This window comes from Microtus pennsylvanicus, chromosome 11 (genome assembly GCF_037038515.1).
Source record: "Microtus pennsylvanicus isolate mMicPen1 chromosome 11, mMicPen1.hap1, whole genome shotgun sequence".
NCBI classification, from domain to species: Eukaryota; Metazoa; Chordata; class Mammalia; order Rodentia; family Cricetidae; genus Microtus; species Microtus pennsylvanicus.
The window spans coordinates 3,966,549-3,981,351 of record NC_134589.1 but is presented as its reverse complement, the minus strand read 5'-3'; the positions used below and the strand labels follow the sequence as shown (position 1 = coordinate 3,981,351).

Here is a 14,803-nt window from a genome sequence, read left to right as displayed (position 1 = left end):
CGCTGTGATCTGACTCAGGGGCTCCGTGACTCAGGCTGGTTCCTTCTCCAAACCTCACTGCTTTTTCTATAAAGCCACGTAAACCACAGAACCCTCTGGAGCGGGGGTGAGAAGCGCATACGCATACCCGCACACACTCACTTAGGATCTCAGGGCATGACCCACCGACGGTGAGGACCTCAGGATGAGGTCATCCTGGATCTCTGGGTGCACCCTAAGTCAGGTGGCAGAAGGAAGAAGTGAGGCTCCGAGGCACAGCTGGAGGAGGCCACAGAGTGGCCCCAGACCAGCAAACTCACGGATCCCTGGAAGCTGAGAACAGCACCCTGGTTCTGGATCCTCCTTCCTGACATTTTCAGATCTGGGAGGGCATGGCTTTGTTAGTGAAGAACCCACCCTGCCAGAGCAGCCCGGGAAAAAAGGCCATGCTGCATGGACCTTCTGGGTAGCCGGTAAGTTACTGGTTCTCCATGAGCACAACAATACGCTGCCATCACCCCACTGCTATGGCTTGATCCTTAGGGACACCCCAAAACCCATGCGTCAAAGGCTTAGTTTCCAGCCTGAGGTGTTAGAAGAAATGGTGGGATCTAGCAGGGAGAGGTGAGGCCATTACAGGTATGCCCTCGAAGGAACACTGATGGACTGGTTCCCTCCTCTCCTGCTGCCTCCTGGACACAGGGAGTGAGCAGCCCTGCTCTCCTGTACCCCTGCCGTGGATGACATCACCACAGTCCCCGAACTGCAGGACCAGAGGACCATGGAGACATCCTCGGAGTAAACTTTCTCCTTTTACGGTGACCTCAGGGGCCGCAGCGGCAGATGCTAACACATATACCCCTAAATTCGCATTCTCACGGTCACAAAGACAGGCTTCCGGGCATGGACTCTGAGCCGACAGACGTCTCACCCTAGGGTGGCTCTGACACATGTTGATCATGCTTAGGGAAGCACCCACCACGTCCCACCACACCCTTAGGTGTTCCACTCGTCTCCAGGGGGTATTTTCCTCGTATTGACTTTTGTTCTTTTTGAGATAGTGTCTCACTACACAACCCAGACTGGCCCTGAACTCTTAATCCTTTTGCCTCAGCCTCTCCAGGGCTGGGATTGCTGGCATAGGCTGCCTTCCTGACTCTGCCCCAAAGATGTTAAGAGATGTTAAGAGTCATGGGACACCTGCTGAGGAGAGCGGCTAATGGAGTGGAACCAGCCCAAGAGAAGGAAGTGTGCTGCTGCCAACAAAGCTGAAAGGAACTGGAGATCTGAAGAGCGCTTTGACACCGGACGTCGAGATGCATGTTCAGTTGCTCACCCCTGCATGGGCTGGGAAGCCCCATTTCTGTCTCTGTCTCTCTCCAAACCCCACCTGGCAGGAGAGTCTCTGAACAAAGGTACCCAAAACTATTGCAACTTCTTCCCCTGATGCCACCAGCTGCTCAAGTGCCTGCCTAAGCGCTCAGCTTTTGGCCAGACTTAGGCACAAACCCAGCTTGTGGCAGTCACATCATCTCCCCTTGCCCACAATCTATAAACTTTCCTGCTCTCACCTGGGCATGTGACTTCTCTGGCCTCCATCTCTGGGAGAGGTGAACTCACCTGGGAGTTGCTTTGTTCAATAAGCCTGCTGCTACACCTTTTCAGTTTGGCTTGATATGGTTTATTGTGTTGGCAGAGAAACTTATTATTGAGGGGGGGGGGAGCAGAAAACCTATTAATGCAGAGTTTGGTGTTTTCTCAGCTGATTTTCTGATGTGGGATTTCCTTCTGTCTGCTATGATTATGTTTATAAAGAAGCTATTTTGACCTATGGCAGGACAGAATAGAGCTAGGCAGGAAAACTAAACTGAATGCTGGGAGAAAAAAGGTGGAGCCAGAGAGACTCCATGCTGCTGAAGGAGGCAGTTACCATGTAGTCACCCAAGAAGCAAGAGGTAACAAACCACGAGCCTCATGGTAAAATATAAAATAATAGAAATGGGTTAATTTAAGATGTAAGAGCTAGCTAGGAATATGCCTAAGCTATTGGCCAAACACTGTTGTCATTAATATAGTTTCTGTGTGATTAATCAGGTCTGGGCAGCCAGGAAACAAATGAGCAGTCTCTGTTTAAAGTTTTCAGTCTTGCTTTGGTCCAGTATTTCCTCACTATGCTCCCTTCTCTATGTTTTGGAATGGTAATGTAGATCCTGTGCCATTATATGTGGGAAGTACGTGACAATCAGAACTGGCTATGTAATTTGCAGGGCCTGATATGAACTGAGTACGTCAGGCCTTGGAAGGTGATTGAGTTTCAAGGTCATGGCAGCCAACACTAACCTGCCAAAAGATGTGCTCACTAGTGCAATAGTGGCATGGTGGCCATAGGGTGAACAAACACGTTTTGACAGGATTTGATGCCTACTCCACAGGGGAGAAACTTACGCCTGTTAGTGTAGACCTCGTCAGAAGTCCATGGCTTGGGAGGTATAGGCCATAGGGGGAACAAACTACTGTGTTTTGCTGAAGGGACACGGTGCCACACTGCCTTCTAAATATTTACGATTATACCCAGAGATGAATGCTGCTCTCGGCCAGAACCAGAGAAGCTTCTGTGTGCAGTGGGCATAGTTAGTATAATGACTCATAGCTGGTCAAACCGGTAAAAATTCACAAGGCCCCACAGCAAGAAATGGCTGCTGGTGGAATGGTGGGAGGAGTCATTTTCTTCAGCGCCGTGGCCACTGCTAAGTTACCTCTGCTTTAGCTAAATAACCCCACCTCCATGCTCAGGGAAGCCCTAAACTAAACTAAACTAAACTCAGGGAGCTACAATAAATAAGACAAGCAAACAAAAAGACATGAAAATAAGGGGGGGGGGGGGTTGGGAAGGAGAAAGGGTTTGGTGGGAATAAGAGGGGGTGAGGGATAGTAATGGGCGGACGAAGACAACCAAAATACATTGCACACCTGTAACAAGTCAAAGGATTTAAAACCAGCAGAGTCGAAGGCAAACATGCACCCCCACCCCCACCCCAGCTCCGAACCACGGTACAGAAGCAGCTCAGGTCCAGCTTTGTCAACCTCGTGCACTGACACCCCACCCCCACCGCCCAGGCAACCCAGGCTAGCCCACCTGCTGGCCCCTCGGTCCGCCCTGCATCAAGCCGTGGTACCTGGGTGGCCTGCATGAGCTGTTGCCAGTGGCGGTCTCGGATGGCGGGGTTCTGCAGCTCGCTCACGGCACGCAGGGATGTGATCATGTTTTTCACCGTGTTGTCCAGCCCCACGAAGGCATCCCAAGTTTTCATCTCCTTGTCTAGAGACCTCACGTCCTTGGCAAACTTCTTACAGTCAATGTCCATCTGCTCCACATTGATGTCCTTCCATTTGGTGGTCTTCCAGTCGTCGATGCTAGTGTTGACCTGCAGGGACAGCATCTTCCCTTGGTGCCGGCAGGCGCCCTGCTCCACCCTCTCTCAGTGACCAGAGCCCTGCGCCGCCGTCTGCTGTTGGAGAGTTTGGGGGATGTGAGACACGCTGTATTGTCTTCACTTTCAAAAAAAAAAGTGTTAAGAAAACTCTGTTAAAAAAGAAACTGTAAAAGAGCTGCTCAGCGGAAATGCAAAGTCCTCCAGGATCAGCGCATCTTACATCGCGGTCCAGGTGCTCACAATTGTATGAACCAGTCAGTCAGTCTAGTAGCAACCTGAGGCCGAGCTCTGGCCACTCAGGACCCCTTGCGTTAGAGATAAGAGCACAGCAGGACCCGACTGCCAGGTGTGCCGCCTGCTGGCTCTGACGTGGCTCCCGCTCTTTTACCTCAATGAAATACTGTGGGTTGTATGGCCATTTTCCTGAGACCACAGACCCATTTCTTACATCAACAGTGCCCAGCGGGGGGTGGGGGACGTTCACAACCCAGGAGAACCACGTGAGACTTGGTCTTTCAACAATGAGGGGCTCAGGAGGCCCCATCCTCTCTGAGGTGCCTGGGGGAGGCAGAACTATAGTCCTCAGTGATGCAGCCATTGCTAAGTTGCCCTGGCTGGAGTAAATACACTTACACCTATACTTGGGCTAGCAACTGGAACTACACTCAACAGGCCACCAAAAACAAACAAACAAACAAACAAACAAACAGCCCATGCAAGTAGGAGGGGTCATAGTGAGAAGAATGGATAGGAAGGAGTCTGAGGGAAGGGAGTCTGAGGGAAGAGAGTGGGGCGGGAGGGAGGCAGCAGAAGGAGGCCACACTGTCCAGACAAAGCCCGACTGCAAAGGCCTCTGGGAAGTGGCCCCAGCTGGGGTCAGGTCCCCTCTCAGTGCCCTTACAGCCTCCTGCAGAGTCCCCAGGCCCCTTCACCCCTCCACCCCACCTCACGGGGCCTGGCCTGCCTCACCATGACGATCATGTCCCACAGCTCCTTCAGCAGGCGGACCTCCCTGTGGCAGGCCTTCAGCTGCTTGTAGTCCGGCACCGTGACCTCGAACAGGCTGGCGGACTTGCACAGCGCCTCCATGACGCCCTCCATGGCCGAGATGCTTTTTTGTTGCTGGGATGGGAGAGGAGGGGACATCAGTGGGCTGCTCCCCAAACCTGAGTGCCCCGCCCTGCCCCCATTCCTGCCTTCCCGATCTCTTCTCTCCACCTTGCCCCAACAAATCTTCTCTGTCTTCCAGTGACGCCTTCCTATCCCTTAGTGGAGACCAATGGCCCAGCCAAGATGGCAGCTGCCCTCTGTGATGCCCTTCCCTCTGGGATGTAGTCAGAGACAGCTTGTCTCTACAGACTCTGGTCTGTGTGGAAGTAGATGAAGTCCTGAGGGAATGTGTGTTGTTGGCATGGGCACAGCCTCACACCCAGGGACATGGCATGGCCTTTCCCAGGTCAGGCTCAGGGAGATGGTAAAGATATTGCCCCCTCTCTGTTCTCACTGCCCAAATGTTAGAGTCAGTATCCGGTGCCCAGGTTCGCCACCATGGCTCGACCATCTTACCCTAGTCAGGGCAGGAACGCATGAGTTCTCAGAGGGGTCAGTTCTGAACTCAATAGGTCTCTTAGACTCGCTCCAGGGTCCAGACCCTGGGGACCTCAACTTGCTGGGCAGATGTGAACCCCCACAAAATCCTGTGTGGGATGTTGACAGTGTGTGCAGAAATTATCAACCATAGCTTCCTTCTCCCTTCTCCCGGATGTTCACAGCCTGAGACTGCTGACTTAGACCCTCTGCTGAGATGATGCTAAACTAATCTCTTTTGACAGTGTACAACAAACCCGCCTCCTGGATTCAGACGTATACAATAAATGTACTGAGTTTCTGGGCTGCTGGGTCATCATATATACATAGAGTCCAGCTTTTCTGTCAGTGTGTCTGGGAATCTATTTGTAATTGGGGTTCATCCCTAAAACCAGAAAAGAAAAGCAGCCAAGCCACTAGAGAATTCTTACCTCTACCAAGGCTGGGTGATGACAAACTAAACAGACTAAGCTTCTCTCTCTCTTCCTATTTTATATTCCCTCTATGCTGGGATTAAAGGTGTGTGACTCCCTAGGACTGGGATTAAGGGTGGGAGCCACCACCACCTGGCTTTGTTTCTGCATCAATCTTGGGTAGCCCAGGGTGGCCTTGAACTCACAGACTTGACTCTGTCTCCCAAATCCTGGGATTAAAGGTGTGTGTCACCATTGCATGAACGATAGTGGCTTTAGCTTGCCTCTGGTCTTCAGGCAAGTTTTATTTCTGAGAATACAAATAACAGAGCGCTCCATGGGGCCCCAGTTAGGTCACCCCCAGGCTGGGAAGGCTGTGGCATAGCCACGCTGCCTTTTATTCCTTAACTTGTTTTGGAGATAGGGTCTCCTGGGGCCCAGGACGACCTAAACTTCCTCCAAAGCTGAAGCTGTCCTTGAACTCCCGACCCTCCTGCCTATACCTCTCAGGAGCTGAGACGACTGGTGTGTACCACCACACCCCGAGTGAGAGCCTCAGTCCTTGTGGGGATCGATCCCCCAGCACCCATCGCTTCCATGCCATAGTTTCATTTATTAAAACTGACAAGAGCAATGCAGGATTGCTTTAAGGCGGGGGTGGTGACATTGAGATTGTGGCTTAGGAAATGGGCCACATGTGAAGTGGCCATGAAGAAAAGGGGGAACCTTGACCCCAAGAACGGGAGCTCAGGGCAGAGGAAATGTGAGGCGACTGGAAGGACCTTGTGGGGTTCACCGAGCGAGCCGAGGTCCCCCAGGTCTGGATCCAGGGGTGGGTGCAGGAGGCCTAAGAGGCCCAGAGATGATCCAGGCTCTGAGAACCCCAAGCGTTCCTGCCCTGGGAGGATCTTCCTTGGCCAGGGCGAGATGGCCGGGCTGTGGCTGTGGACCCAAGCATCAGATGCTGACTCTAACATTTGGGCAGTGAGAACAGAGTGGGGGCACAGGCAAAACCTGGCGGCTGGTTGTCCGGGAGAGGAAGGGACAGGAGTTAAGTCCAGGTGACAGGAGACGGCTTCGTGGGGAGGTAGCTGGGCATGAGCGTGACCAAGGCAGTGGTCTGCATGACGTCTGTATGACCATGGGCGGTGGCCCTGGAATAGCTTTCTAAGCAGTGCGTAGAGTGGAGGCTGTGTGGCTAGGAAGGGGACACCTCATCGATACGTCCACACTTACACACATCCGCGCGCGTGCACATACAGAGTCCCACGCACGCACACGCTTGGCCTCAGGTCAGTCCCATTTACGTCACGCTCCTACATGCGAGAGTAAAGACTTGAGAGAAGACCAGCATTCCATGAGGCTCCCAGAGCTGCCACTCGGATCTCAGCACAGCGCGTAAGTACCTTATTCAGAGACTTGTAGGGCTCAGGGTCACTGAAGGAGAAGGGGGCCTCGCGTCTGAATTTCTCCCTGAATTCGTGCTGCTTGAGCTGCAAGAGAGCAAGAGAGGGGGCCCAGGCCCCACCGGCTCAGGACACCCGGTGCACTGCCGCCAGTGCCGCAGCCCCCGGCCCGGGCCTGGCAGGCTACCTCGAACTGCTGGCACTTGCGACGCAGGATGTTGACCTCGTTGGCCTGGAGGGGCGCCACGTTCTGCTTCACCTGAATGGCCAGCTTCTTGGTGTTGGTCCACTGCTCAGGCAGCTCCTGTGAGTGACAAAGGCCAGGGAGGTGTGTCTGGTGTTTGCCTGCATGTAGGTATGTGTGCCACACGCGTGCAGCGCCTGGAGAGGGAAGAGGAGGGGTCGGATCCCCTGGAACTGGAGTTACAGGCGGTTGTGAGCTGTCGTGTGGGTGCTGGGAACTGAACCCAGGTCCTCTGCGAAAGCAGCCAGGACGTCTCCCCAGCCCCCCATGTCTCCCTTTATAGACGCTGTGCCGTGAGATAGCTGCAGGCTCAGGAGGTACCTCTAAAGTGGAGCAAGTGCTCATGTGGTCCTGCTCAGCCCCAGAATGGCGAACCGAGCTCTGTGTCCTCCGCCATCCAGAAGTTCTTCCGGCCTTCATCGTGTTCATCGGCTTGAACCTATCTAGGATGTACACTGTGCGTGTGTGTGTGTGTGTGTGTGTGTGTGTGTGTGTGTGTGTGTGTGAGTGTGGATGCAAGTGTGCCTAAGTATGTATTTGTGCATGTGTATGCTCATGTGTGCATGGGAGTGCCTGTGTGTATGTTTGTGCGTGTGTGCCCGTCTACCAGTATACAGTTTTAAGCCTCTTATTTAGGCAGAGGTCTGTGTCTGTCAGGCTAAGGACCCAGCATCAGGAATTAGAAAGGGATAACATCCAGGCCATTGAACCCCCCTGAGCATTATGAGACATTCCTACTCAACCCACCGTATGTGGCACCCTTACACCCCAAGCTGCCCCCTGGCATGGCCTGGGAGTCCCTAGGAACTGGCCACATGCTACAACTGGACCTTGAGTGGGGTGGCTGTGGCAGTCACAAGCCTGTTGCTAAAGGTTCACACCCAACCAACTCTGGGACCTTCGACAGCACAGGGCCAGACAGCACTGCGGGGCCATGGGCCTATGGCTCCTTGTCTCTTGTTGCTCCTGAGCTGTGGATGTGGACAGTGGCTAGAGTTGGTGCAGCTGGGCAGTGGGAGAGAGAGAGGGAGAGAAGGACAGAGGGAGGGAGCGATGTTAGTTAGCTAATGGGCTTGGGACGAGATGGGAAAGACAGAGCCGCCTTAGAGGGCCCCCACAGAGGGACTTCCCCCATCCTGCTCAGCCTATATCTCCGCAACAGAGACTTCTTCCGTGTTGACGATAGATGTCTGCTGTGGGATTCCCCTCTGTGTGCTGTGAATACCATTGGTCAATGAATAAAGGCGCTTTGGCCTACAGCAGGGCAGAATTGAGTAAGGCAGGAATTCCAAGCAGATAGAGGAGGAAAGAAGGCAGAGTCAGGGAGAGGCCGTGTAGTCACTGGAGGAGAAAGACGCCCACACACTGCTACTGGTAAACCACAAGCCCCGTGGTAAAATATAAAATAATAGAAATGGGTTAATTTGAGATGTAAGAGCTTGGTAGAAATACGCTTAAGCTATTGGCCAAACAGTATTGCAATTAATATAGTTTCTGTGTGATTATTTGGGTCTGGGTGGCCTAGAAATGAACAAGCAGTCTCTGTCTACAGATGACATGTGAGCAGTGAATGGCAGGGCCTAGAGAGCTTCTGCCCCCCTCTTCACTCGCTCCTCTTCAGGGGCTCTCTCTGCCCTGGTCTCTATCAGCCTTCACACCCATCTGGAGTGACTGCCACACTCCAGAGGAGACGTGGGACATGGAGATAATTTTTTTGTTGTTTTGTTTTTTTTTGAGATAGGGTTTCTCTGTAGCTTTTGGTGCATGCCTGTCCCAAAACTAGCTCTTGTAGACCAGGCTGGCCTCGAACTCCCTGCCTCTGCCTCCCGAGTTCTGGGATTAAAGGCGTGCGCCACCACCGCCCGGCAACATGGAGATAGTTTTAACCCCATGGAACCATCAGTAGGTTATCCCAGGCCTCTGGGACAGCAGAGTCTAGCAGGTGTGGAGCCTGCAGTGATCCGGCACAGCCCCCCTATACCGCTCTGCCCGGCCCTACCTGGAGCTTCAAGTAGGTCTCCTCCGGCATCTCCTCCCCATAGGTCTTGAGCAGTTCGATGGTCTGCTTCAGGGGCTCGAACATGCTGTCGGTGGCCACCAGCCTCTCCTTGACTTTCATCAAGTGCCCCATCACCTCCACCAGCCCGTCATAGTCCCCCTCCTTTAGTGGCTTCTTGAGGCCTGATCGAGTGACGGTCATGAAGCCTTCAAGTTCAGCAAGACTGCAGGAAGAGGGGACGCTCTGAGAGGGTTTGACTCCTCTCAGGGCGCCACCTCAATGTCAGCTTAGTAAGGACACTTGACTGCCATGCAAGGTGCCACCTGAGAGGGGACAGCCGCTTCCTCCATATGCCCCCTCAGCCTAGACACACAAAGATCCTAGCAGCTTAGACCAGGCTGATTCTTGAGTCTTAACTTAAAGCCACAGCCCAGAGCGGCCAGCAAGGCTCCCAGATGAAGCGCATGCTCATGTTGCTGCCCCGATGTTACAGCTCCTGGCGGACTGTCCCAGCAGCCTTCGGCCAGACCCAAGGCTTCCTCACAGTGAGCACGAGGGGTATGTGGCCTTCCCCCCTTGGCTTCCCCCTCCTACCTGCCCCAGACTGGTCACACACCTAACCACAAGCAGAGGTGGAAGGCCCCCATTGGCGAAGTTCCTGGTTTCTCTCCCAGGCTGTCCCAGGGAGACATGGGTGTCTCTGCAGAGGGTCGTGCGAGCGGTCTCACCTGTTGATGACGTGGTTGCTCAGGTATCGCTTGAACAGCAGACTCCAGCGCTTGATGATGTTGAGCAAGGCCTGCTTGAAGGGGCGGCAGTCACACTGCAGCCAGCCATGGAAAACCTTGGTGTTCTCACACCTGGACACCTCCTCGTACAGTTTCTCGTAGGAGTCGATCTGCCCAACACAGGCCATGGGCTCCGTCAGACGTGGCCGCGCTTACCCTGAGAGCCTGCTTTCTGTCTGACTCTGAAGGGCAGCCAGGTGGCCCAGGGTGCTAACACCACCCAGCTACCTGTTTGCCCTTGTGCTAGCATCCCAGGGTGCCTTCTGCTCCACCCCTACAAGGGGACAGTCAGATGGAGGGGAACAGGACTGGGAAGCCCCTCAGCTCATGGAAGTGCTTGCCCACTCTGGGCCACCCCATCCCGGTGAGGTGGCTCCCTCTCACTCAGTTTGGAGATCTGTGGGGACAGTCTCATTGTCTGGATTCCAGATGCTCCGACACCTGGTCCCTTGCTGACCCTAGAGGCCGATTCCTGGACAGCAGACCCCTTGCCTAGAGCCGGCCTGAGTGTGGGACTCTTACTGGGCTCTCACAGAGTCTTACACTCAGGATCAACAGTCGTCTGTCCTAGTCACACAGGACAGAACAGCAGCCAGCTCAGCACAGGACCCTCACCAAGCTAACTGAAGCCGTTTCTGCTGAGCCTGCTAAAGGCTCGAGAAACCCTCCTGGAACACTAGTGCTCCCCCATGTGGCGTGCTGTGGTATAGCATGGTTACTCCTCCTAGCCTCATCAGCCCTGAGCGGCTGTAAAACCCACATCTTAATCACGCACCACCCAGGTTTCAAATGAGGCTCCTAGGCTGTTCACCAGAAGATGCAGGAGAGGGCATGGTGGAGGAAAATGCATACAGTTCCAGGGTACACACCTGCTGCTGGAACTGAGCCAGGCTGGGCGGCGTCTTGGGGATGGTGTCGTCCACCCGGGTGTCCAGCTCCTCGGGGGTGGGCGCATGCCCAAAGATGAGGAAGTTCTTCATAAACTCTTGAAGGTCATCCACCCAGAGGTAGGAGTACCTCTCGAAGGAGTCCTGGTACTCCTCAGCCACCTTCATGGCCCCAATGACCAGGCTGGACACTTCCTCCCGCATCTCGATGAGATCTGTAATGTCCTCCAGGTCTGTCTGCAGGCATGGAGGTGGGGACAATGGATGGGACATTTGCCTTCCTGAGTCACAGGTTTGCCCCTAACCCGGAAGAGTAGCTCTCTAGGGATGAAGGTGCTCTTAAGTAACCCGGACAGGGAGGGCCTGCCAGGGTGCAGTGCCCCCTTGGTAGAAGTTCTGCTGAGGAAGACTTTGGTCTGTCCCACCCCACGGTGACAGACCTTGGCTGGGTGACGTGTGCCGGGAAGGGCAACGGGGACACAGACAGGGCACGCATGGACTGTGTCGGGTGGGAGTGGGCATTTGACAAACAGTAACAAACCCAGAAAATCACCCTCTTGGTAAATCTCAGTCAGGGTTACATAAGAGAGATGGAAGGCGCTTGGGTCTGCACCTGGCCATTTATGAGGTCTGTAAATTCCTCACGCTATGTGGAGCCCTGCACCGGACACTTGCTCCCAGCTGGAGCCCTGCTTCTGGCTAGGAACGCCTCGGAGCACAGTGTTTTGTTTTTGCACATTTCTACATGTTTAACGATTTCTGTTAAGTCTCATTTTTATTTTGCTCTTGGCGCCCTTCTGTCCTTCACTAGTTCTTCCTTGTGTAAGTTTAAATCTTCTAGTAAAAGCAGGTGAGTGCACACACATCCCCTGCCCTTCCGCTGCACACAGGACACCGCCTTTCAGCTACTAGAGAATCCGCGCCACCGGGCAGTGCCAACAAGACAGAAACCTAGGGGAGGAAATGGCTCCATGTTGTATAGCTATTCTCCAGAATCAAACATCCCTTCTCTGAGGAGGCTCCCCCAGGACTCAGGAGGCAGAGGAAACTCCCGACACAGGATCCACAAAGATGATCCCCAGGTCATTTGAGCAGTAACTACTGGCAAGAGGACACTCTCCTACTGACAGGCCACCGGCTCACTAAGCTAGACTTGAGTGGGGCGGGCTCAAGGGGTTACTGTCGGTACTCTATCTGAAGTGGACTGATATTTGTTCTTGTCTCCCCAGGAAACGTCACCTGACATCCCCTTCATGTCACCTGTCCCTCACATCCCCTTGCCCTCGTCCTGGCTGCCACCAGTAGGCACTCAAAAGTTCAGTGTGCACCCACAGAAAGACTTGTTTCTGTCGGTTTAAATGAGATCCCAGCAGAAACAGTGCCCTAGCCTCACGGGTATTTGGTGATCAGGACGTCTTCCCGGGTCTGGCTCCTTGTCAGTCAGTACTCAGCTGGGGGACAGACTATCCATCAGAGGGCTCCAGTCTGGGGGACAGACTACCCATCAGAGGGCTCCAGTCTGGGGGACAGACTATCCATCAGAGGGCTCCAGTCTGGGGGACAGACTATCCATCAGAGGGCTCCAGTCTGGAGGACAGACTACCCATCAGAGGGCTCCAGTCTGGGGGACAGACTATCCATCAGAGGGCTCCAGTCTGGGGGACAGACTATCCATCAGAGGGCTCCAGTCTGGGGGACAGACTACCCATCAGAGGGCTCCAGTCTGGGGGACAGACTACCCATCAGAGGGCTCCAGTCTGGGGGACAGACTATCCATCAGAGGGCTCCAGTCTGGGCGTGACACCGGAACTCTCTCCAATCTGTGTTCCACTGTACCCACAAATGTCCTAGCAGTCTGCCTGCTCCCCCACATCAGACTCCTGTGCCCAGAACTGGACCACACTTGGCAATCAATACACTCAGATCAGGCGGGTAGGGATGGTAGCAGATGGCATCTGGGAGAGTTAATCTCCATCGTCGGCTTGACCAGGTTTAGAATCACCTCTGGGTATGGCTGTGGAAACTTCTAGAGTGGCTGAACGCAGGCGGCATCATTCCCAGGCTGTTTTATCAGGGAGAAAGCCCGCTGAATACAAAAACCATCACTCTCTGCTTCCTGGCTGCAGACACAGCCCTGGCAACCCCACAGGACATAACCACACCAATCGCTTTCTGAGCTGTCGTCACCAAACTCTGCTGAGCTAGGCCATAACCAGCTGGTACCCACCCAAGCAGGGAGACACAGAAAGGTGGCAATGGACCCAGGCTGACCTTGTAGTTGGTTCTGCCCTTGGCCAGGCGAGGGATGAGCCTGGCCACATTGTAGAGGTCATTGATGAGGCCCTCGATCAGCACCAGGAAGCCATCCTCTCCGCCCATCTCCAGAGACGGGTTGTACGTCAGCCCTTCATCATCCAGCTCCATGCGGATCTCAAACAGGGGAGCGACGCTCTCCTGAAACAGGTCATGCGGGGCTTAGGGTCTCGGCTGCTGCTAAATGAGGCCCAGCTGCCCACTCCGGGCTCCGGTTAATAAGCGGCTCTCTCTTGCTGGCTCAGACCACGTCAGCCCTGTGCACAGCCATGGGCTCGAGGCAGCAAGGATAGGATGGGGAAGAGTGCGTGAAAGCAGACGGCTGAGCTCAGTGCTGCCAGTCCCCGGCTGCCCGGCCCTGGGAGCATCATTTCATGGAAAGCCAGCATTACCATTTTATAGGATGGAGACTGAGGCTACCCATCACTCCTAGGACACGGAGTGTGTAGGGCTAGGCAAGTCCTCATCTCCCCACATGGCTGCAGCCAGTCCATACCTGGACGCCTCTGGTGAGGCTGCAAAGTCACAGGGCACAGGACCCATCTGCCAGGAGAGCTACCGAGGTTTACTCTGGGGCTCTTCCCATGATATCAGAGGTTCTCGGGTTGTGTGCCATGGGCTGCAAGTGGCCAGGCTGTCCTTTCTGTGGTCACCTCAGACTCAGGAGGTCCCATCAGATCTGTGACAGATAGACTCTGCCCCCTTCCCCCAAATTCTCTATGATGAGGAGAGCTGTTTGCTAGCATTGAGAGGGACTTTAGGGTATCAATGGTCAGTCAGCATGAAGGATAGCCGGGCTTTTCTGAGCACTAACGCAGAGTTTGGCTCCTGCCAGGGGGTCAGGGCCATTGGGAACTCTCTGACAGTGTCAAGGAGGAATATTCATGGTTTTGATGGCGATGCCCCTTGATCTGCCACTGTAAATGACACCTTGACAGTTTACCACTGATGCTTAGCAACCATGTGGAGTTGCTTTGTGAGCCTTATGGCTGGGAGTAAGGCCTGCTGGCACCAACAGACTCTGGGTCTACAGTTTGTCAGGGTTGTGGTTGACATGGGTCTTTCAATAAGCCTGTGTGGGCAGATGGGCAAAACTCTGACCCTGAGACTGGATTCTGACGGCAGTGGACTTGAGGCTGCCAGCCTCTACCTTTCAGCCTTTCCTTCTTCCTCCATGAAATGATACAACATTAAGGTCTGCTCCAGCAGAGCCCCTGGCTGACCTTAGACTGTGAGCTGCGTATACGTCTATCGTCTGTAACCCACTCACCCTCCAGCACTCAGCTACAGCGGCAGAAAACTCACTAAGACAACCACTGACCGGCAGTGGAGATGCGTGCTGGGTTCACTCATGACCCAGCTGCCCTCTGTGGCTTGTGGGAGGCCCCTCTCGATGCTACCACCCTGTCTTCTGCGGGGTTCCAGGGGGTCTTTGCCTTCTCCTTCAGGATCTTTTAGGAACTGTCGCATTAAGGTGTAGAACCGGGATGTCCCCAGGAGCTCCCGTGTCCCTGGGTAGCAGTGATGGGACCATGTGAACTCTGGCCTCTTTGATAGACTAATCCGTTGATGGAGTTGTGGCTTAAGGGATTTGAGGAATGGGTTTGGTCATGAACGAGAGCTTCCTCTTACTTCCTGTCTGCCGTGGTGTGAGCAACTTGGCTCCATCCACGGCTCCCTGCCATGGGGCTCTGCGCACCACAGCCCAGAAGCAACGGACTGGAGTCTTTGAGATGGCGAGCTATAAACTAGA

General features: G+C 54.2%; 1 protein-coding gene across 2 annotated transcripts in view; it reads right to left on the bottom strand.

Annotated features, from left to right (window-relative positions):
* Dnah17 (dynein axonemal heavy chain 17) overlaps positions 1 to 14,803 on the bottom strand; it is a 107,021-nt gene that overhangs the window by 72,240 nt on the left and 19,978 nt on the right. The window contains exons 18-25 of one of the 2 annotated variants that reach the window (XM_075989966.1): positions 13,009 to 13,191; positions 10,720 to 10,974; positions 9,791 to 9,960; positions 9,063 to 9,285; positions 7,007 to 7,123; positions 6,805 to 6,906; positions 4,383 to 4,508; positions 3,156 to 3,404 (exon numbers count right to left, since the gene is read on the bottom strand). In XM_075989966.1, coding sequence (XP_075846081.1) covers positions 3,156 to 3,404; positions 4,383 to 4,508; positions 6,805 to 6,906; positions 7,007 to 7,123; positions 9,063 to 9,285; positions 9,791 to 9,960; positions 10,720 to 10,974; positions 13,009 to 13,191 — 1,425 coding nt within the window. Of the gene's footprint in view, positions 1 to 3,155; positions 3,405 to 4,382; positions 4,536 to 6,804; positions 6,907 to 7,006; positions 7,124 to 9,062; positions 9,286 to 9,790; positions 9,961 to 10,719; positions 10,975 to 13,008; positions 13,192 to 14,803 lie in introns of both variants that reach the window. The other variant, XM_075989967.1, reaches the window with a different exon arrangement.